Consider the following 23,885-nt stretch of genomic DNA (forward strand, 5'->3'; position numbering starts at 1 on the left):
ACCCTTGGTGACGAGGTGAGACCGAAGGGCAAACAGGTGAACTGGAAGTGATCGTGACCTACGCAGAATCTCAGATATTTCCTGTCGTCTGGGGAGATGGGAATATGGAAGTAGGCGTCTTTTAGGTCGATGGAGACCATGAAATCGTTTCTTTTTAACCCCATTAAGATTGACTTTGTAGTCTCCATGTGGAACTTTCTTTTCTTTATGCGCAAGTTTAATTTTCTTAAATCTAATATAGTTCTGTAACCTCCAGAACTCTTGCTGACTATGAAGAGACGAGAGTAAAACCCGGTTCCTTCCTCTTCCTTCGGGACCCTCACCACCGCTCCTGATGCGACGAGTCCCTTTAAACTTAAATTTAGAGCTTCCCTTTCTATCTTCGAAACTGGGATCTCTGAAACACAAAATTTCGCCATTCTTGGCTTTGACATGAACTCTAGGTGATAGCCAATCCTGACTACCTCCAGAACCCATCTGTCCCGGACGGTTTGTTCCCAGACGCGAGCAAAGCCCAACAGCCTTCCTGCTACCTGGGCTTGCTCCACCACGGGACCACCGTCACTGCTTCTGTGTGGTTCCCGAACTTTCGCCTCTTTTCTTGACGTATTGCCGAAAAAAGGCTCTGGACGTCCCCTGCGTATATCTGTCCCGGGCAGACCTACCAGGCCTGTAGGACTTGGCTTGCCTATACGCTTGTCTGGAAGAATTTGAGAAAAATCTCCCTCTTCTGTCCTGTGGTAATCTGACTGATTTACCGCCTGACATTCTTTGAATCATCTGATCCAAACGACTGCCGAAAAGGAAAGCACCCTCATAAGGCAACGTTGTTAGCTTGTTCTTCGAATGGGAATCTGCCGCCCATGATTTAAGCCATAAGGCCCTACGGGCCACCAACCCTGATGTCAGGGATTTTGCTGCAAAATCAAGACCATCTAGGGAAGCCTCACACATATAGTCCACTGCCAGCTGCACCTGGGTAAGACTTTTACTGATTTGATCACGGGAAACCTTTTCCTGTATGTCCTCCTGCAATGCCGAACACCAAATCCTGAGTGCCCGAGACAGGGAGGCCATAGCCACACCTGATTTTAACGAGACTGAGGCAGAGATATGTAGTCTCTTTAGAGCGCTCTCCATTTTTTTATCCATAGCGTCTTTCAGTGACGCCCCATCCTCAAGAGGAATGGTAGTACGAGTCGTCACTTCTGACACTGCTGCGTCGACTTTAGGTATATTACACCACTTAATGAACTCTTCATCCTCAATGGGAAACATCTTTTGAATTCTCTTAGTCGACCCCACTCTCTTGTCGACACCCTGCCACTCTTTAGCCAGGATATCCTTCACAACCTTATGCACCGGAAAAGATCTCCCTTTTTTAGAACGATCCTCAAACAATGCGTCAAACTCGGATTTTGCAGGCTGCTTATAGTTAAGTGTCCTGTAGAGATTTTTAAGCACTGCTTCTACCAACTCCACATTAAATAGACGCTCGTCCTCCAAAACTTCGCCTGACTCAGCTGATGAGCCCCCAGACTCCTCCTTGTCCGCATCATCATGCACTGACACATCACCATCATCTTTATCAAGGCTAGTCTGGGACCTGGACCTCTTATTCCCTGCGTACTCTTCTTTGGAAATAAAGTTTTTCTTCATCCAGTCTCTCATTTCAGCCAACTGGGCAGATATATTCATACCAACATCCTTTTTTGTCAGACACTCTAAACATAGTACTGTCTCTCCCACAAAGGCTCTATCACATCCTGGACAGATTTTAGTATTCTTGGTCTTAGCCACTTTCTTTCTGGGCACTGAAGGCACACTACAAGACAAGAAAGAAAGATACTAACTACCTGACTGCAATATGGCATGCTAAAACAGCGTGTCCTCATTGAGAGGACTTACCTGGGCGGCGGTGTAACCCCCTTCTGAGAGGCATCCTCCATGGCAATAACCTGGCTTGTTTCCAAAAAAGCGCTCCTGCAGCCGACCAGCCTTGCGCCTGTAACACCGGCCAGGCGCCTTTTAATACACGCTGCCGCAGCAGCAGCCGGCGTCCCCCTCTCTGCTGCTGGCGCCAACCCGGCGTGCACTTCCGCCTAGCTGGAACGCACGCGGCCGTGACCCGCACGCCGCGTGCATCCGTCGGAAGTGACGCGCTCGCCACTGACGCCGTCCTGACTGCCGGGGAGACTCAGCGCTAACCAGCGCAGGAAGCCGGAGCCTGCATCCGAACGCTGGGACCACGCAGGAGCCGGCAGACAGGTGATACACACATGCAGTATGCAGGGAAGGACGCTGTGGGTTCTATAATGTCCTTGCCGCCGGCCCACGGACATATTTTAGGCTTAGGCACCGCCAGCCTGCCCGCCCAGGTCTCCGGTCGCACAACCAGCCTACCGGGTATATAAAAAATAACAAACTAAACTCTAACTGACTACCTGTCACAGACAGAAGGAGACAGGAAAAAGACTACGGTCTGAAGGGAGGTGCCAGATTATATAGAGGAAGGGGCTGGATCCTAAGGGGAAAAAACTACCTGTCTAATTGGAGAGGAGAGAGGGATGAACCCAATGTAATGGCTGCCATGAAGTATGAAGGAGAAAATTAGATTTGGGTGGATTTTTACACCTGCCACACCTGCAGTGCACATGGGTTTGTCCATCTGAGGAATATTTTGTCAGAAAGAGTGAACTAGAATAAGGGCCACAGTTCCTGCTGGAGCCTGCACAAAAATAGCCCTGAATAGAAGTAAACATTTATGTATTTTTTTAACACTAAAAAAAAAAAAAACAATTGTTCAGCAAGACCACTTGTATAGTCCATTTTTGTATACAGTATTAGTTTACAATTTATGCAGAGTAAAACAAGAACATTAATAGATCCCCATACAGCTGCAATGAATTGAGGCAATTCCTAATTCAAAAAAAAAAAAAAAAAAAGAATTTCTGCAAATTAGAACCTCAATGGCACCTATGCAGCATTTTATTTTTTTATTTTCTATGAATGGCCTACATTACTTTAGAGGAGCGGTTCCCAAACTATGGATCCTGACTCAAAAGTGGGTAACGACTTTCTCAGCATGGGGTCGCACTCCATGTTACTGACCATCAGGCTGATGACTTTTCTAATCTCAGTCAGTGATCCAAGGAGTCTGAACAATCTGTTGGATTGTCTGTTATGTTAGACTCCTCCCATCATTTTGTGCCTCCACAATGCTGCTGCCATGTATGTGCTCAGCTGTCTGCTGACTACACATGTGATGTGATGACCTTCTGCAGTAACTTGCTGGGGTCCTGTAATTATTTTTATTGTCTGATGGGGCCCCAGAGCAAAATAGTTTGAGGACCCCTGCCTTAGAAGATCTGCAACAGAAACGTCTTCCTGACAGATAAGTATAGTAAATAGCAGTGGTGGATTAAAGCCTGTGGAGACCACTAGGACTAAATATTGGGACCGACCTTGCAAATTATCTCTGCATACATTTTTAATTTTACTAACCAACCATTATGGAAATTAATGCGAATCCAATATCTATGATTTAGATTTTTGGCCACATTCCATTCATACATTATTTTCTATATAGAGTCTTTAATGCATTGGCGTAACTAGATATTCGTGGGTCCCATAGCAAAAGTTTGTAAGGGCCCCCATTTTCTAACTGATTGTGATAAGTGTATGTAAAACATTACTTAGACAGGAAAAATGGGCCCCCTTCAGCTCTGGGACCTATAGCAGCTGCACCCCTTGCACCTATGGTAGTTACACCTTTGCTTTAATGTAAAGTTTGTTTCTTTGAGTTTAATATTTTTTTCTATCTTTTGGAAACAATTTTAGAAGTCTTGAATGTAATTTTCTTTCAAGATCCTTTGTCTTGGGGCCCGTCAAGAGGTGTGGGGCCTGTAGGCTAGTGCCTACTTTGCCTATTTGATCTGGCACATAGACTCGGGGAGAAAGATTTAGCACTTTAATTATCACTTTTATTAGCCAACATGTTAAATATTTGAAATTTCTCTTTAATACAAAGCAGAGGTAATCAAAGCTATTTTAATTTTCACAAGAGGATCACATAAGCGTCATACATATTAGTAGATCCATCAAGACTTTAATCAGATATTCAGAAGTAGTGTCCTTGTGTCGAAAATAAAATGACAAACGTTTGTAGATGGAACGTTAGTCGAGATGCTCCAGAACCTCAAGAATGAGATTCCGGGGACCAGCCACAATCTGCTTGTAGATGGTCTGGTAAGGGAGACCAAGGCAATTGATGCCGTTAACAGATTTTATAAATTGACGGATCTGGAAGAGGAGTTGAACATTATCAATATAATTCTCTGTACACATTTGGCAAGAAAAGGATCAGCACAATTACTATGTTACCTTCATGCCAGCAGCAGCTGCTGGTCCACCAGGATCCACCGCTTGAATGTGACATGGACCTGTTCCCCGGGCAACAAAACCCCAGCCTACATCATCGCCTATGACCTAGAAAAAAAAAATATGACTACGGTTAATTACATTTTTAGCTCTGTGGCTAGACTAGAAGTACACCAACTCCCTTCATTTTGACTCCAAGTATTTTCTTTTAATTTGCTTTGAGCCATACTTGCTTACCTTCACAAAAGCTGCAGGAGGCTCCAAATTTTTATGATAAACCCCCACAGCATTGGAAGGTTAGATTATTCTCCCACATCCCACCCAGTTTCCGGCAGGCAGGATGAGAGAAGCAGTGAAAACCCGGTCAAGGGGGTGGGGCTAAAAAGGCAGGATTTGTTTACATTTAGGGGGGTATGCAATCTCGTTCGAGCTCCCGCAGCCATCTCCCGACGGGGGAGATGGCTGCGGGGCCCTATTCAATGCTGTCTTCCCCGACAGCATTGAACAGGGTTTCCTGGCAGAACGAGCCCGACAGCTCTAGCTGTCGGGCTCGTTCTGCCGAGAACAGCCGGGAAGTGACGAGCTGCCGGCTGCAGCTCGTCACTTCCCGACCGCAACTCGCGGCCACGCCCCCTTCTCGCCGCTCGGCGGCCGGGACATTGAATCCCGACTGCCGAGCTCCAGTCGAGGTAAGCGAGAACGGGACAGGGGCACGGCTGTCGCGCTAGCTCGACAGCCGTGCCCCTGACATTGAATACCCCCCTTTGTCTCACCCCCTAACCCACAAATCACAGGAATTTTCCCATATTAGAGGCGGTGCTTGGTGATGTGCCAGTCTGGCCCCATCCCGTAAAGTTAATTTGGGGGTTTAATACAGATGTATTATAAAGGGAGAATTCTAAAATTAATATTTGTTGAAGACTGTGGCCTAGTTCTAGTACATCAAACCCAGTTACATTGCATCAAGTGAAATTTTGGTACTTATGTAGTAACTGGGCTGCCGATTTTGAAATCGGGTCCATCGCATCGCACCCGACCAAATCGCATGCGATGCGATGCGATGGACCCGATTTTTCCATAGGATTCAATGTTAAAATGGACTGAGTCCATTTTAACATGGAATTCAATGGGAAAAAGGGGTCCTTTTCATACCCCTACTATCCAAGTGGGCATGGAGTTGGATATAAACCTGTGGCGAGCGTAGCGAGCCACCGAGCCCGAAGCGTGGCGAGCGTAGCGAGCCCCGCGAGGGGACACAGAATACCGTCCCCTCGCGGGGCTCGCTTCGCTCGCCACGCTTCGCTCGCCACGCTTCGGGCTCGGTGGCTCGCTACGCTCGCCACAGGTTTATATCCAACTCCATGCCCACTTGGATAGTAGGGGTATGAAAAGGACCCCTTTTTCCCATTGAATTCCATGTTAAAATGGACTCAGTCCATTTTAACATTGAATCCTATGGAAAAATCGGGTCATCGCATCGCATCGCATCGCATCTGATTGTATGCCTTAACTTAAGGCATACAATCAAAAAATCGGCAGCCCAGATACTACATAAGTACCGAAATTTCTCAGTATCCCTGCTAACTTCTAATGTAGATATTCTGGCACTTGAGCCTGCTTGTGTCCATAGAAAGCAGAGCCGGCCCTAGCCTAAATTACGCCCTAGGCAAGATTTTGACTGTTGCCCCCTAGCACTGCCACTAGTTCCATCTCCCCTTTCCCAGCACCATCAACCCTCATCATAGCAGTCATCATTTTGGTGTCCCTACCCGCAATATTTTAAATAGAACCAGCACACCCATTCAGTGCCTTTTTTGCTGAAAATTCGTCTTATTTGCATTGTTATGACCAGCACACACAAGGAGCTTCTTCTGATTAAAATGATATGCAGCATGCCTATATTCTGTGTGCGACTGTGGCTGTACCTGCATACGGAATGCTATGTTACAGTGATTTCCATGAATACACTATTTCATATGCAGATACAGCCTCACTCACACATAGAATATAGGCATGCTGCATATCATTTTAATCAGCAGAAGCTGCTGATGCCCCTAGGCATTCCAAATGCCCTAGGCAATTGCCTAGTTGGCCTATGCCTAAGGCCGGCCCTGATAGAAATGGTAATGGAGAGGTGTGCCAAGTTGATTTATACCCCTTTTCGAACAAAGTTATAACCTGGGTTATTGCCGGGGGAACCTGGGTGTATATACAGTGGGAAAGGGTCAAAATGACCCAGATTGCCTTAAATCAGGAACCCGAATGTTGTAGCTAGCAGGGTTGAGCCAGACACCAACCAGAATAACCTGCTACCCAGGTCACACTAAAAACTTATGGAAAGCTGGATCATTGGCGCTTGGAGGCTGGTTGTCACAGAGGCTGCTGACATCTGTGTGCCAGAAGTGTGCTCTCACCACCACCTACACACTAATACTGACTTTCCAGAACCTAAGGTGAAAGTGTGGAGGTGGCCTCTTAACACCTGATGTTTGCATGAAGTTCAACAACTATGTCTCTCTTTATATTTGTGACAGTAATGATGGGTACACACCTACAGATTTGTCTGTCCAATCTATCTGGTGGGAACAAAAACCTGGAAATATATGGGAACAAATTACATTCTAAAATTTGCTGCCAAATGCTGGAATACAGACCCAGGAGTAGAGCTGGTCCTGGTTAAGTGCTGCATGTAATGTCACCGTGCAGCACCCAGCTACGGTCACTGAACAGGAGCTAGAATTTTGGTGTCATCCCTCGATGTTCAACACCTGGTGCAGCCTGCAGTCCTCTTGTGATGCGAACTGCTTGGAGATGAGGTCTTCTCCAGGAAGACCCAGCAATAACCTGAGTTCAGCCTGCCGTGTAAACAGTGTTTTGAGCCGCTGTAACATAACTTGAAACAATGTTGAATCACTATGGTCAGACCTGGGTTTTTAAATCGAAAAGGAGTTTAAGCAGTGGTGGCTCCAGAGGAGGGGCTGCAGCACAGTTCAAAATGTAAATGGGGCAGCCACACCAACTGCCATTATAAACTGACTCACTGGCAGTTAAAGTAGCTCCCATATTTGAATCACAAACACATGCAGATGCATATTGGCTGGAGAATGGGTGGGTGGTCACGGCAGGTACAAATGAAAATGTAGACAAACTTTAGCTCTAGCAAAGTATTGTGATGGTCTCTTTGTGAATTCACAATGGACACCACAGCTTTTTGGATAGTGGAAGTGAAGTCTTAGGTCCAAGAACATACAAAGGGGACCCTACACAGATTAAACATCTTTTGACCAGAGTTTCCCAAATTCTACCAGATCTATGATTGAGCACAGTTGACTTAATTAATACGGCATGGATGGATGGAGAATATTTTTTTTTTTTTTTTTAAACAAAACATTTATTTGAATTTATATAACAAATGTCAGCGATGCTGGCATTTTTGGCGGATATTTTGCACATTTCTCAGAGTTGTTGGCACTCAAAAGGTTCAAACACTGACACTTTGCTAATAAACTCCTGGGGCTTTTTATGCCAGTTTACCAAACAGTAGCTAGATAAATAGAAAACATTTGAATGTTTTAAACCACTGGAAGCACTCAATTTCTTTGTATTGAGTTAATTTAATCCAACCCTATTTTACCCTAAGAAGAGCATCCATTACAAAAGTAGAGTGTTAAACCAAGCTGTCCTACATGGGTCAATTGTGCCATTTGATGAAGTTTAAAGAAAAAGCTCATATAAAGGGGACAAGATCCTGTCATTGTGCAAGCTTCCTTGCAGTTGGAGAATGACCAGATCTTCGGGCCAACATGTCATTACCATATATGGTGAATGGCGATTATCTGGCATTGCAGTCATTTTACACCACATTTGCTGTGTTAATGTGTGGCCATATTGGTCCTTCACAGCATGGAATAATGCATTTTCCCCCAGATAACCTTCTTGATACAAACCCTTCCCTACTTACAGTAATGGTCTTCACAAAATATGATGAATCTGGTGCCAACAGTTCTTCTATCGTCACTGGCTTTTTAAGCACTGGGGGAAAAAAAACAATGGAATACGTTTTTGTGCAGGTATCCATCTTTAAGATCAGTGGCAGCAGCGCAGTCCAAAATTCAAATAAGGGAGCCACTCCAACTGCCAGAGTTTGGCAGTGGCAGTGGGTGTGGCTCACCTATTTGAATTTTGGACTGCACTGCATCCCCACTTCTGGAGCTGCCACTTCTTAAGATACATTTATTGGATTTTCTAGAAAAGTTGCAACACATTAATGCAGTAGTTCCCACACACTGTCAAAGTCTGGACTGTTGGGGTGCCTTGAGGACCACATTTAGGAACCACTGAAGTAATGCAAAGGACAAAGACTGTGCATGCATGCATTTTACTACCACTAATCATGCCTCAGTGTGTCTCGGCTTAAGAGACAGCTAAAGGTCTTTGAGCCATCTCACCTGAAGGAGGGGACATCACAGGCCTGAGTGGTGGATAGCAGTAACTGGCACCAGTTCCAAGGCCAAAACTGTTGCTTCGCTTCACTAATGGAGGATGATGTTGACGCCTCGATTCATTAGCTTGGACGTTTAAAAAAAAAAAAGGTAATTCAGATATATTTGTGGCTAGAAATGTAGCTTTTCTATTCAGACTAAAATGAAGGGAAGGAAGGAAGAAAACAATAGTTTAGTCCTTGTTTAATCACTTTAATGAATCATACTGGAGCAAAATGTGAAGGAATTTTGTACTCAAGTTCTCCCTGCACCCTGTAATCCCAGGAGGTATTATATAAAGGTTTTACACGTTATTGGGCTATGATCAGCTTTCTAGGTTTTATGTAACTACTGTGGAGGAAAAGGAAACTAAACATTGGATTCATTTAACAAGGACTGAAATGCTCATTTATTATTTGTTTAATTTGCACTGTATCTAGAATAAACGAACTGTAATCTGAACTTTCACGTTTTATCTGTATATTTACTAAAGGTTCATTTTTATCGATTTCAAATGTAAGAAAATTGGTCGGTACTTGTGTATTATCACGGCGCCCACGATATTCAGTCGTATGGCATTGTATTACATTTAAAATTTGTATGCCATTGTATATGGCATACAATGCAATGAGATGCGATTTTAAATTGTATATACAATCTTTAATTGTATAAGCACCTTAATAGGTGCTTACAATGTTAAATGCACCCCCACGCCACTGCCACTATCAACGCCAACCCGAAGCGTGGCGAGCGCAGCGAGCCCGCGTGGGGCGGCGGTACGCGTCCTCTGACCTTTTCATTGATTTTATATAGTGTGGCGAGCGCAGCGAGCCGGAAGCGTGGCGAGCAGCCGCGCTTTACTTCACATGTATTCCGCGTGTGCTCACCACGCTTCGGGCTCAGTGGCTCGCCACACTATATAAAGTCAACTCCACGCCGACGTGGATAGTGGGGGTATGAAAAGGTCGGAGGACGCGTATCGCCGCCCCTCGCCACGCTTCGGGTTGGCGTGTATAGCACGGGTGGCGTGGGGGTGCTTTTAACATTGTAAGCACCTATTACGGTGCTTATACAATTTTTTATGTTATAGGGGGCACATTTAACATTGAAAACACCCATTAGGGTGCTTATACAATTTAAAATCTTATACCATTGTATATGCCATACAATTCGATGGTATACAATTTGAAATTGTATAACATCTGCTAACATTGTATCGCATCGCATACCATCGTATGCCTTATGGTATGCGATGCGATGGGCGCCGTGATAATACACAAGTACCAATTGGTCTAAATCAAAGAACACAACGTACCTAATTTTATGTCTCCACTTCTCAGCTTATACCATGTGGGCCGTGTGCAGGCTCTAATTGCCCCCCTCACTCCAGCATTGCAGTAGACCTGGTTATTGTGCCTGCCATGGTCTAGAAAGAAAATGCAGGTCTCCGGGTGCAGAGTGTGTGGCCCCATGTTTACCAAACATCTTGCACCCAGTGGCCTACGCTTTCGTACACCCACTATTTTAGCAAATGCTTAACCTCTATTTACTTTGCAAACACAAATCAGGCCATAGGTTAGCAAAGTGGCTATTGTACACATATCGGCCAATGTTTTTTTACTATGCATGCATATGACAAGCAGTGTGCATGCACAGTGAGTGAATTGCGATGGAGGAGATTAAGTGCAAAATTGTGACTCGAAGACGTTGCTCGGGGGTGGGAATGGGGTTGGATAAAGGCAGCCAAGAGGTATGCTGGGCCCCAGTAAAAATTTGGGGGCATGGCCTAATTGTGTGAGGCGTGGTCAACTCCCACGATTAGGTCACACCCCCAAAATGTTTAAGGTGGGTGAGAAAAACACTTTAAAAGAAGTCAAGGGTGGAGTAATATTGCCCATCCCCCCAACCTCAGCAGAAGCACACACCTGCAGCATGTGCTGTGCTCACAGGTTGACAGCAGGCTCAGCATTCGCTCTCACACTGTCAGAGATGCTCGTACTGAGCCTGCTGTCAGCACATGTAGGGGTCTGCTGCTGCATAGGAGGGACAGAGGGGGAAGGTATGGGGGGGTCCTCACAGGGCAACCGCCGGGCCCCTTCAGCAAGCCCAGGCAATTAGTACCTGCTGCTTTGATTGCAGGCTATAAAAGCCAATGAGTTAGCCCGAAGGGAGGGAACACCTCCCAATGGGACTGCATCTGCCTGGAGAGGGGGCTGCAGTCCATAGGTAAACACCGCCACTGATTAAATGTTATTTTATTGTGGGTTGTCAAGATATCCCCTGAAGATGGTTATGACACACTTACATTTTTTACGTACCTTCCAGTAACCTCTCCCAACTTTACAAATAAACCCTCACTGCAACCAAGATGAATGCGCAGTTGGAAAATGGATAAATATCGATATTGAATACATTTCTGAATAAGGCCCTTAGGTCCATAGAAGTTGGAAAGGAGAGCGTTACATTTTCTTGCCAAAACTCCAGAAAGCTGCATATTTAGGGTAATACCCGCAGACCCAGAACAGTAGGCGACTCTCCTGCATCCTGGCCACCTCCTATTGAAGCGGGCAAGATAGGTTACTCATCACCAATTGCAGGACCCGCTGGGCAACCAATCAATCTATTATCTTCTAGAAGGTGCTAAATAAGAAGTGGATTTTGATTGGTTGCTATGGACAACATCCCATCTTCATTAGAACTCTCATCTTTGTAAATAAGCCCCCTAGACAGCAGACTTACAAAAGGCAAGTATGGCTATAGGCATACTAAATATGAAGGTCTAGGGCAGGTTTAGGGCAGGGGTGTAAGGCTTCTCAGCACACTAGGCAAATATTCAACCAACCACACCAATACCTTCCTCAAGTAAAAGCATGGAGGTGGTTGCCTAAAAGTTCCATAGCTGCCACCTGAATAAAGTAGAAGAAGGTCTTCCTTAATTTTGTGATTGGCAGACTTGTTAGCATTTTGGTGCCCTGTGTCAGAAAGGTAATTTGTACCCCCATACTCAAAAATGTAGGAATTGACTACATGGGCAAGAGATGTGACCATAATAGTAGCAATGGTACTTGTTTCCTAGCAGGGTGCCCACTACGCAAATAGCTTAGGGTGCTATTTTTCGTAGAAAAAAAAAATCGCATTGCGTACCGTCTATAGGGCTGTGCGATGCGATGTCCATGTTAACTGCACAGGAGTGCTTACACAATGAAATATTGCATGGCACCAAATGCGATTCGATATTTCATTGTACAAGCACCCATGCCATGAGATGTGATGGGTGCATAGTATGTGATGTGTGCTTACAATTGTAAGCACCTGCATACAAGTGTAAGCAATTGTAAAGCACCTGCTTACAATTGTAAGAACCTGCACCTACGCCATTGTTTGGTGTCAAGCACAGTATCCACGCCACCCCGAAGTGTGGCAAGCGGCGGCAGTGGAACGCATCCTCCGACCTTTTCATACCGCCACTATCCACGTTGGCATGGAGTTGATTTTAGATAGTGTGGTGAGCGCAGCAAGCCACTAAGCCCTAACCAAGGCGAGCACAGCGAGCCCCCTGAGGGGACGCAGAATGCACGTAAAGTAATCCGCTTCTGCTCGCCACACTATCGTCAACTCCACACCGACGTGGATAGTGGGGGTATGAAAAGGTTGGAGGATGGGTTCTGCCGCCGCTCGCCACGCTTCGGGGTGGCGTGGTTATGTCATCTTGGCGCCTCTGGAGTTTTGACTGACAGGAAGGGGGGGGGAGAATCACATCGCACGGTAAAAACGTACCATGCGATGCGATTTCACTACGTTAGCGTACATACCTTGTAGAAAATCTGGGCGCCGTGCTAGGAAACAAGTACTGTAGCAATACCCATTACACCACACAGCTGTGCTCACCACCTATTCTATTCTCCCTCTGTGGGAGCCCTGGAACTCCACAAGAGAAGATAGCCTGTGTAAGTCGGAATAACGAGGTCAGAAAAATGATGGTCAGAATACCAACTTCAGTGAGTCATACGACACCCCTGGAACACACCTAGTTTGTCTGCACCTAGACAGACAAATACATTGTTTTCAGTGGATCATACCATTGCAGTCCTTCTTACCACACACAAATCTGCCATGGGGTAGCTCAGAGCTAAGATTGCGAAGGCAGAATGGACTGTCAGGCGACTCTCTTGTGAGTTCCATTGAATGTTGTGTAGAATCATTGAGTACTTCAATTAGTTTTCTTCTGCGTCTAAAGTTAATGCAGAACTGAAAGAGCAGATCCGTATCGGAGAAGCCATGTTGTTCGGATACTAGAGGAAAAGCCGAAGGTAATTTTTCATAAATTATTTAAAAATCAAGTAACAATAAGTTACACTAACAATTGCTTACATTAATCAAGTAACAATTGTTCATGGCTGGAATTCTAACATTGAAGGATCTCTATACACAGACTGGAGGTCAAAGCTTAGCCCTATTTCTTACATAGGAATATTATACAGCTTCCAGGTCTCTTACAGACCAGACTAAAGAGGTGTTCTCCCTCGTTGCTGCATTCACATTAAAAATCCCTTCTAGACACGCCTAGTCATAAGTATTTACTAACACTGATCATCTTTTCGTGTGTTTTGTTTTACAAAAATGCAGTGTGTTTTCGAAATAACTAGATCGTAATATTTTGTACATAGATACAGCAGCGGTTGCACACAATTTGGTCAGGCTGTATATCATTTTAATCAGAAAGTCTGCTAGTGCGCCCTATTGGCATAGTGATCCAAATAAGCATTTTCGTGGAAAAAGGCAATCAACCGTGTATCATGGGAGTCTTAGGTTTGATGAATGTAGACAATTAGATAAAAGCTTAAGAGGGGGTTGGGTAAGCATTTAGACCTGAAAGTTGTGGTGTTGGGGGTTCAGAAAACTGGGCTGTCGCTCTAAGTTTTATTTTGGGCTATCCATTTAGCCCCTGTTTTTACTACCCTAAAAATGTTCCTTCTCACAAAACACATAATAATGGATCCTCATTGTGGTTTGGTTTCACCTGCCTGAAACAGGTCAAACAAAATCCCATAGAAGTGCCAGCATCATGTGCAATTAGATAGTCCCAGGGCTGGCAATTTACTATTATTTTAACTAAACTAGTCTATGGGGGTTATTCAGACCTGATAGTTGCGGGCAATTTACTATTATTTTAACTAAACTAGTCTATGGGGGTTATTCAGACCTGATAGTTGCGGTTTGATTTAGCAGCACCCTGTAATTAGATAGCCACTGGCCACTCACTAAATTAAACCCCACCTCGTGCAAGCCTGCAAATTGCCTGTGAAGATATCGCAGGCCTTCAATCAGCTGCAAATCCATTTGCAACTCACTCACCATCAAATTATTTTCCCACTGTGTGCAGTCTGTGCGTTACCCACTGCTCACTCAGCCAGTGCGATAGAAACATGGGGGGGTTTGAAGCTTATATCACACGCCCTTCCTTCAACGCTTGAGCACACCTGCGTTTTTTTAAACTCTCACAGAAAACGAACGGGTGACACCCATAAATGCCAGCCTCCTGTCAATTACCTTGCGTATGGCCAGCGATAAAAGAACTAGCAGGATTTTATCACAGGATTGCCTTGCACAATGATCCATACCTAGTCGTTCTAGAATAGCTTGCAGTGCAAATTCACAGATGTGCAATCAGGTCTGAATGACCCCCTATGTCCTATTGGTTGCAATCATTTACTGTACATTTAATTTGGTTCGTAAATAAACCACATTATGTTTATATAAAACTACATGACCTGGCTGGTTTATTGCTTGCACAGAGAAAAACTACCATTCACAGAATTAATTATTCCTGACTTTGGCCCCTTATTTCTATTTTTAGGGCTTAATATCCCACATCATTTACAGAGTTAGGCCTCATCTACTATTATTGATTTCAATTACCCGCTCGTGTGTTAGTATCCACTATTGACAGCCAACCTGTCTGTGTAAAAAATAAAGTAAAAAAGCATACATACCAAGCTGTATAATACCGTATTCTAGCATTGCTCTGCACAGCCTTTCCCCATCTTCCCTTTTGGCTACTTGACCATGTTTCACCAGCCAGTCCAACATCTCGGAGCCTCGAAATGTTCTTTGATATCGCTCTGAACCTTGCTTCCGCAACTGAAGAATGGGGTCTTCCTGACTGATCATCCTGATGGAGATAGACAAGCTTGTTACAAGGAAAAACACTGGGGTCTGGCAGCTGAGAGTAAAGTGTTAACTTCTGCCATAAAAGTAGGTGGCCCCTTTTGACAATTGTCCTTAAAATAAACAGTCCTCTTATGCATCAAAGAGGAAGAAGGGTCTTCTGGACACAACTCTGTTGGACACTAGAGCGCTCTTCACTAGGTCTCCTGTGTCTACTAGACAGCTGTGAGCTCTAGTGAGTCTCCTAGTGTTAGGTCTGTGCAGGAAGGAACCCAATGACTCCACTGTCTGAGAGAGAAGAGTGATGCTGTGGAGCAGAGTCTGGCGCAATCCCACTGCCATTTATACTGGAGATTATCAGACTGCATGGCTGTGCAGTCTGTCACCACTACAAGCGTGAGTCACTGTCACATACCCGGTGCATTATGCTTAGTACAAGCTGCTGCATAGTCCTTGTCTCTGCCTTGCTGTGCATGTTGGGATCCTCATGCTGCTGCAGAACCTCTTAGATCTACTATGTTTATTGTCATCTGCATACTCAATAAACCAAAGTTCTAATTATATTCTGTTGTGTGGATTAACATCACCCAAACACTGCAACACTCTGCCAACAAACGCCACTCTATCATTACCTGAAATTAGATTGCCATTCAAGTCAACCAAAACATTACCATCCAGCCACCAGATTATAGGAGTCGCTCCTCGACATTAACTGGCCTTCACCAAAACCATTTTACAATGGTTTTCCAAATAAACAGGGTTCAAGGAAAGATATTATTCACACTTAAATAATACATCCTCATAGGTGTACAATACAAGGTTCCCATAGATTGTAATTCTGTACCTCATTGTGGCATCTTACACTCATTTCCCAGTGAAAGAGATAAGATTGTATCACCTGTATAATGTACAGTACACATGCTACATAAACACAGTTTGTAGGATTGCAGCTTTATTTAGGGTGTATTGCCGACATATGCACGTTACACAATGAATTACTGTACCACAAGTTTCTAGGATACTCACATCTCATACAACTGGTTGCTTCGTGCAACAATCTTCATCTGCCTGCTGGGGAAGAGTGTGCCATCATCAGTCCGAAATCTATAGAACAGTCTGGCATCTTTGAATATCGCATGTTCGTCGCAAACTAAGGGTGGGAGAGGGAAAGCAGTCAGCAACAGATGCTGCAAGACAGATGTAGTAAATAGATTGTATTTATTTTCTTTCAGTCCCTTCATCCATGCCTCACTGATTTTCCAATTCGCACATACACACTTGACAATTCACGCCATGAGCGACATAGTCAAGTATCTCCCCTGAACTCCTAGGCAAATGTTATGTGCGTACACACTGAACAATATCGTTTAAAGATATCAATCAGTGATGTCACCAGGACCCCTCACTGAGCATTCAGTCTTTTGACATTTGTCAAGTTGAGCTGCATGCACAGACAATAGCTGGGTTGTGAAACCACCCATGTGAGAGTGCATTGGTCATCGTTCATTGCATAAACACAGGGAACTATATGAACGTTATTGCTCAGAAGGGCTAAAATGAGCAATATTGTTGTCTATCGCCCAGTGTGTACACACCTTAAGATTTATCTGCCCAGTCTGTCTGGTGAAACAATTTGGTAATGTATGAAACATATGACAAACCATTTGTTTCCAAATACTGGAAAATAGATGATGGTCAGTCAGACATTTGTTAAATCTGTTATATTTAACATTTATTTAACATTTATCTGAACAATCATTTTTGTTAGTTTCCAAGCATTTGGGAGAAAATGGTTGATTGTCACATAGAATTTGAGGGCAGACAAGAGCCATTTGGGCATCTAGTCTGCCCCTTTTAACCATATCATATTGTTACCTCATACCCTATTGGCTCTTTATTTTTATGTAAGGATATCCTTTTGTCTAACCCACCAGACCAGCATTAATGGGGGGGTGCAGTGGGTTAGTAGCCCTGGGCTTCCCTATGTTAAGGGACCCCATCTTTGGAGCTGCTCTGCCCCTCCTGAGGTGCTGCAGCATGGCAGATTCAATCTCCAGCCTCCGATCTGCTGCCGGTAGCAAAGGCTAGGGATTGCATGATCCCCCCCTCAACACACACACACACAGCATCCGGCACCTCTCTTTCCTCTAGTCTAAAGGTTCAGGCAGCGGGGGAGCCAACTGTCTCCCTCTCCCCCGATTGCTTAATCCGGCCCTGTACACCATGCATGCTTAAAAAGCTCTACTGTCTTCTATGGGTGTGTAAGTTAGGATCCCGACTGTTGAAAGGCTATCATTCATTTGTAGAATGTTTCCCTCCTGGATCTTGTTAAAACCCATGATATATTTAGAAATCATCCCTTCTCTGCTCCGGTCTATACATATTGACATTTTTTAGTCTTTCTGGGCAAGTTTTGTGATGTAGGCCATGTACCACATTAGTTGCCTTTCTTTGTATCATATGTAGTGTAGATGGGTTTGTGGTCATCTGCAGCGGATTGTAGTGTTTTAAGCTGCTGATCTCCAGGGAAGGTGGCCACCCTCCAAATTACACAATGGATGGGGACCTGCGCTAAGAGAATATAAAAAAAGTGTGGTGGCCAGGCAATATAATGTGTTACCCAAGTGGTGTTAGGAAACTGCTCCTCAATAAGCAATGTACATACTGTACTGATTGAGAAAAAGACATGTATAGCACATAAAACATTATGCAAATATTTAAAGGTCACAATGCCGTAAGGTCAATGGGTGGGAAAAAGTGGAGAGTCAAGGTGAGGTTAAAGGATAATTCATGGTGGTGGTAATAGTGGTTTGTCTGGGTGGGCAGGAGACACAGGTTGGTGGTGCGGGGGGCTGGCGTCCTGTCCCTTCCACATTGCACCTAACCTGTGTGGGTGGAGTACCCAGCTTAACACCTAAATGACATGGTATACATTTTCACTGTAAGACAGAACCCACCATGATGGATGACACTGGATTCAAACAACGTCTGCATAATGCTGACCGCAGTTTCTCTGTCTGGGGCCTCTTTGTGCTCGATCAACCAATCCACTAATTCCTTGGCCACAAAGCAGTTTGGATAGGTGAATGCGTAGTGGCATCTGTCCTTTATCAGCTTAGCATTGTGTAATCGCAGCCTGCGAGAGAGCGACAGTTTGTTTATAAAAACTGTGAAACTGTATAACAAAAAAAATTGGTTAATTCGGTCTAATACCCAGGGGGGTGCAAGAAGTCTACCAAATCTGCCATTACAGTATTTATTTAACAATTTCTTATGTAGCGCACACATATTCCGCAGCGCTTTACAGAGAAGTGTTGAACACTCACATCAGTCCCTGCCCCAGTAAAGCTTACAATCTATATTCCCTACCACATGTACACACGCAGACATTCATTCTAGGGTTAATTTTGTTGGGAGCCAATTAAACTACCAGTATATTTTTGGATTGTGAGAGGAAACCGGAGTACCCAGAGGAAACCCTTGCAAGCATGGGGAGAATATACAAACTCCGCACAGTTACAGCCATGGTGGGAATCAAACCCATGACCTCAGTGCTGTGAGGCAGTAATGCTAACCAGTACACTGTCCATGGTTTTTGTCACATTACACCGTCCATGGTTTTTGTCACAGGTGACATTACCGCAATCAATTTTTTTTTTTTACCATTTAGTCTCAAGCAGGGATATCCTTACAACCTGGACTGTAATGGCAAAGCAATTTCTCAGGTTGGCAAACATAGAAGCAAAGCAAAAGCAGAAAAGTACACACACTAAGTAGACAACAGGATCACACAAAGCTGCCCTATGGCAGCAAAATGGTTCCATGTCACTTCAACTATGCTCATTGGCCATCTGAAACTTTGTTAACATTGTCTTTTATATGCAATATTCAAAGCTCCAAGTGGGGGAATTACATTTTTGTTTGCCTTAGCTGATACTCGATGGTCCCCAATAGAGTAATTCAATTGTTGGATCTGTTCCTACATGCATGCAGCTGGGTGGGACACATTTTATCTCGCAGCCTCCTGATTTGGGCTGGAATTAAATCACAGCCGCTATTTCCACTGGGGGAAATAGCGGCCATCACCTATTCAATGCTACCGTTACCGACAGCATTGAAGGCAGATTTCGGCAAAACAGATCTGACTTTAAAACAAGTCAGAGCTGTTTTGTTGGAAATGGCCAAGGATTGTCAAATTTGCGGCCGTTTTTGACAATCCGCAGCCACATTGAATACCAACTGTCGAGTTCCTGTTAGAAGGAATGAAAAAGACCCCCCTTGGTAAGCTAAAATGTACAAAAACACCATAGTTTTAGAGCCCTACCTAGGCCTTTTGACTGGTTTAGCCACGTTGCATTGCTAAACTCAGTACTAATGAGCAGTCGCGGGATACCATCAAAGTGCCTCAAACCCAACCTTGCTATCACTGGATATATAATCCTACTGCAAAAGCATGGTGCAGTAGGTCTAAATCACAGGCCCCATAGCAAAAGCTTCTCTTGTACCCTCTAAGTCTAAGAGCTAAACATTTGGAACAAGCAGGGATCAGCATTATGTTGCAAATGTATTAGAACACAGGTTTTCAGAGTCGGTTCACCAGTTGAATAGAATGAGACGTACAGATTGGGCAGGTCCCATCTTGGTAGGGGATGGCGACGGTGACGCCAGCCACCATCCCCCGCCAGCGCCATATCGATTGCGAGAAGGGGACGCGCGCGCATGAGAGGCGCGCGCGTCCCCTTCCGACGGCGCTTCCAGCTGCTTCCCCGGGTCCCCGCCGGCTTGTCGGCGGTAACCCGGGGTCCCCGCCGCCTGCCCGTACCCCCCCTAACCCTGTCCGTCTCCCTGAGGTGGAGACGGACAGGGTTCCCGCCGACGGAGATTGAGACGCGCATGTGCGTGAGATGCACGCGCGTCTCAGTCTGATGGCTGGCGAGGCTGCTGGCGGATCGCCAGCAGGGACGTTCTGGCGATTCGCCAGCCAGGAAGAGGCCTGCCCCATCTGTATTTGGATGTTAGGTCAACACTAGCTCGACATGGGTTTTTCATGATTTTACATTCTTGAACTTTTTCCAAAGCTTTACCATGCACATGGATTACAATTGGGAATTATGTATTTGTGAGCACAAAGTATGCGGTGCACTAATTAGAAGTCCATGTGATCAAATCTACAAAATTGACACCAAAAAACACATGAAAAACTCATGCCAACCTTTTTATGTGTTGTTGACCATTTCCATGTCAGTTTTTTTGCTTGTGTTGACCTTTTCCCATGTCTACCTAGACATGATCACTCCTATGATCCATACCCAATGAGACACAGCAGAGTCACAAAAGATCTGCATTTTAGCTTTAATAGGTTTACAATTAAACACCGTGGGTCTTTAAAATCTCATCTGTTTTAGATGAACTTCTGGTTATTAATTTTAAGTTCCCTGTGGAAGGAGAAGTCCCAGCACAGAAGCCACTGGCTGCCCATTACTTAGTGGTGGTGCAGTCTATGCAGGGTTGGACTGGCCCACAGTTAAATAGGGAAAGCCCCAGTGGGCCCCCACCTCCTCTTCTAGGGATCAGGTTCCAGACTGTGACCTTAAATTATACTGCACAGGACAATGGAGTATCCCTTACAGAGCATTGCTGTTACTAACCCAGTACATTATAATGCATGCAGTAGCAGTATTTGCAAAATATATATTTATGAAGGGGCTCAACCCTGGAGACAGGGGCGGGCTGGGGCGGGGGGCAGGGTGCCATCTGCCCCCAGGCCGCTCTGGCAGGTGTGCTGCGGGCCGCGCCACCGCGGCCGTTTCTGAGGCCGCATTGCCATTTTTTTTTTTTCACTGCCGGCGGCCATGTTCCTGTGGTTTTTTAAATGATGTCTGCGGCCACAGGAACATGGCCGCCGGCCTCCACGGCTACGTGGAGGAGGGCTCCGGCCGGCAGCCTGTTCCCTCTTATCCCCAGTGGCAGTCGGCAGACGCTGGGTGCGGTGGGGACGTCATGACGTTGACGCCTCCCACCCACGCGTCTGCACTCAGAGACTGGAGGAAGGCTGGGGCCGCCCGCAGAACAAATCGTGGGGGACGCTTCAGGAGGCTGCAGAGAGGGGAACAGAAATTTGTGCCGCAGCAGGACAGGAGGAGCCTGGTCGAGGAGAAAACACAGGACAGTAGTAAGTTAACATGATCTAAAACGACATATCTGCTGTGCTGTTTCATGTATATTAATAATAATGCAATGACACCACAGGCTGCTCCACCTGTATAATAATTTGTGTCATGGCATTACTATTAATAATAGTAATGCCATGACACAAATGATTATACAGGGGGAGCAGCCTGTGGTGTCATTATTGTACAGGGGGAGCAGCCTGTGGTGTCATGGCATTATGCCATGACACCACAGGCTGCTCCCTCTGCATAATAATAATAATAATGTCATGACACCACAGGCTGCTCCCTCTGTATAATAATAATGCAATGACGCCACAGGCTGCTCCCCCTGTATAATAATTTGTGTCATGGCATTACAATTGTTATATTATACAGCGGGAGCAGCCTGTGGTGTCTTTGCATTATTATTATACAGCGGGAGCAGCCTGTGGTGTCATTGCATTATTATTATACAGCGGGAGCAGCCTGTGGTGTCATTGCATTATTATTATACAGAGGGAGCAGCCAGTGGTGTCATTGCATTATTATTATACAGCGGGAGCAGCCTGTGGTGTCATGGCATTACTTTTATATTATACAGGGGGAGCAGCCTGTGGTGTCATGGCATTACTTTTATATTATACAGGGGGAGCAACCTGTGGTGTCATAATTATTATTGTACAGGGGGAGCAGCCTGTGGTGTCATGGCATTATGCCATGACACCACAGGCTGCTCCCTCTGTATAATAATAATGGCATGACACCACAGGCTGCTCCCCCTGTATAATATAAAAGTAATGCCATGGCACCACAGGCTGCTCCCCCTGTATAATAATTTGTGTCATGGCATTACTATTGTTATATTACAGTATACAGCGGGAGCAGCCTGTGGTATCATTGCATTATTATTATACAGCGGGAGCAGCCTGTGGTGTCATGGCATTACTTTTATATTATACAGCGGGAGGAACCTGTGGTGTCATAATTATTATTGTACAGGGGGAGCAGCCTGTGGTGTCATGGCATTATGCCATGACACCACAGGCTGCTCCCTCTGTATAATAATAATGGCATGACACCACAGGCTGCTCCCTCTGTATAATAATAATGCCATGACACCACAGGCTGCTCCCTCTGTATAATATAATAATAGTAATGCCATGACACAAATTATTATACAGGGGGAGCAGCCTGTGGTGTCCTGTCTTTTACGCAGGGGTGCAGCCTGTGGTGTCCTGTCTTTTACGCAGGGGTGCAGCCTGTGGTGTCCTGTTCTTTATTTATGCAGGAGAGCAGCCTGTGGTGTCCTGTTCTTTATATATGCAGGAGAGCAGCCTGTGGTGTCCTGTTCTTTATATATGCAGGAGAGCAGCCTGTGGTGTCCTGTTCTTTATATATGCAGGAGAGCAGCCTGTGGTGTCCTATTATTTATTTATGCAGGAGAGCAGACTGTGGTGTCCTGTTTTTCATATGCAGGAGAGCAGCCTGTGGTGTCCTGTTATTTATTTATGCAGGAGAGCAGCCTGTGGTGTCCTGTTCTTTATATATGCAGGAGAGCAGCCTGTGGTGTCCTGTTCTTTATATATGCAGGAGAGCAGCCTGTGGTGTCCAGATCGTTATTTATGCAGGAGAACAGCCAGTGGTGTCCTTTTCTATTTTTTATGCAGGTGAGCAGCCTGTGGCAGGGGCGGAGTGGGATGGTGGGAAGCCAGGCACATTTTCAGTGTGCCGTGTCCCGCACCTCTCTCAGTGGCCATTCTCCTACAAAGCCGGGCTGATACATACAAAACCTCGGCTGCCACAATCGGAGCTTCTGCACTTGCGCAAAATCTCAGTTAACCTGGAGCCACATGACAATAATGTGCTAGGCCAGGGGGTAGTGTCACTAGTCCCCCTGCATCATATATTAGGCTTTTAATTTTTTTAATTAAAAACCTGCATTTAACAATGCGCTACTTATGGGCCACTTATGCGCTACTTATGGGCCAATGCTCTAGACTTGCCCCCCAGGCTAAAAGTTGCCAGCCAGCCCCTGCCTGGAGACCAGCCACACCAGTAAATTTGGGCCCCTACCACAGCATACTCACGGTGGCCCTACATGTCCCAGTCCAACACTGGGTCTATGCATTATCATTGGGTGTGGGCAGTGTCTGGAATAAGGTCACAGATCCGAGATCTCACCTGAGTTGCTCCCCGGCTAGACTGATCTCCACCGCTCGCTGATAGTCCTCTGTTCTCTTCTGCAGGTGGCTGCTCAGTAGTTGCTTTCCCCGGTCCCCGCAGCCCGGCTCCTGTTGTACTGCACAATAGGACATTGGGAAAAAATAACACCTGCTTCCGATCCTATGTCACAGAGATGCGCTAGTCAGTGGCCCTGCTCACACACTGGGATAAACCAAGTGCACAAGTAAATAGTCCCAAACAACCCTTATAATATTAACCCTTATTACCTCTCTACATTCCACTCATCAAACCACACCCTATCCGTGTCAGGGGTGGCCAAACCAATCGTTGACAGCTACTAACAATCCAAGTTTTCCAGGCCACCTGTGAGTATGAAGTATGTGTGGGTTAGTAATGAATGCAACACGTTTAAAATGTGATGGTTAGTAATGAGTGACTACACCTGAGCACCAGCTAAGTCATCTAGAAAACATAAATTGTTGGCCACCCCTGCACTAAACTAATTTGATGATGGATATAT

The 23,885-nt window shown here is 45.3% G+C and overlaps 1 protein-coding gene across 1 annotated transcript; it reads right to left on the minus strand.

The window, feature by feature from the left end:
• Positions 1-3,961: 3,961 nt before the first annotated feature.
• Positions 3,962-23,643, minus strand: LOC146007031 (DEP domain-containing mTOR-interacting protein-like). The gene is made up of 9 exons (XM_083145429.1): positions 23,363-23,643; positions 17,987-18,165; positions 16,056-16,179; positions 14,855-15,033; positions 12,959-13,153; positions 8,829-8,948; positions 8,342-8,412; positions 4,384-4,488; positions 3,962-4,302 (listed from the first exon to the last, which is right to left on the minus strand). The coding sequence occupies exons 1-9, from the start codon at positions 23,494-23,496 to the stop codon at positions 4,177-4,179; spliced, it is 1,233 nt and encodes a 410-aa protein (XP_083001555.1). The 5' UTR covers positions 23,497-23,643; the 3' UTR covers positions 3,962-4,176.
• Positions 23,644-23,885: the final 242 nt, after the last annotated feature.

Source organism: Crinia signifera, chromosome 6 (assembly GCF_055691185.1).
Source record: "Crinia signifera chromosome 6, ASM5569118v1, whole genome shotgun sequence".
Classification (NCBI taxonomy): domain Eukaryota; kingdom Metazoa; phylum Chordata; class Amphibia; order Anura; family Myobatrachidae; genus Crinia; species Crinia signifera.

What these genes read in the sequence shown, in the direction of transcription:
- LOC146007031 (XM_083145429.1), bottom strand. Translation starts at nt 23,496, where the DNA reads ATGTCCTATTGTGCAGTACAACAGGAGCCGGGCTGCGGGGACCGGGGA. An exon ending in ATCCAGTGTCATCCATCATG is followed by an intron (nt 16,180 to 17,986) that starts GTGGGTTCTGTC and finishes TCCCACCCTTAG; the next exon opens with TTTGCGACGAACATGCGATA. An exon ending in ATTTTGTGAAGACCATTACT is followed by an intron (nt 4,489 to 8,341) that starts GTAAGTAGGGAA and finishes TTTTTTTTCTAG; the next exon opens with GTCATAGGCGATGATGTAGG.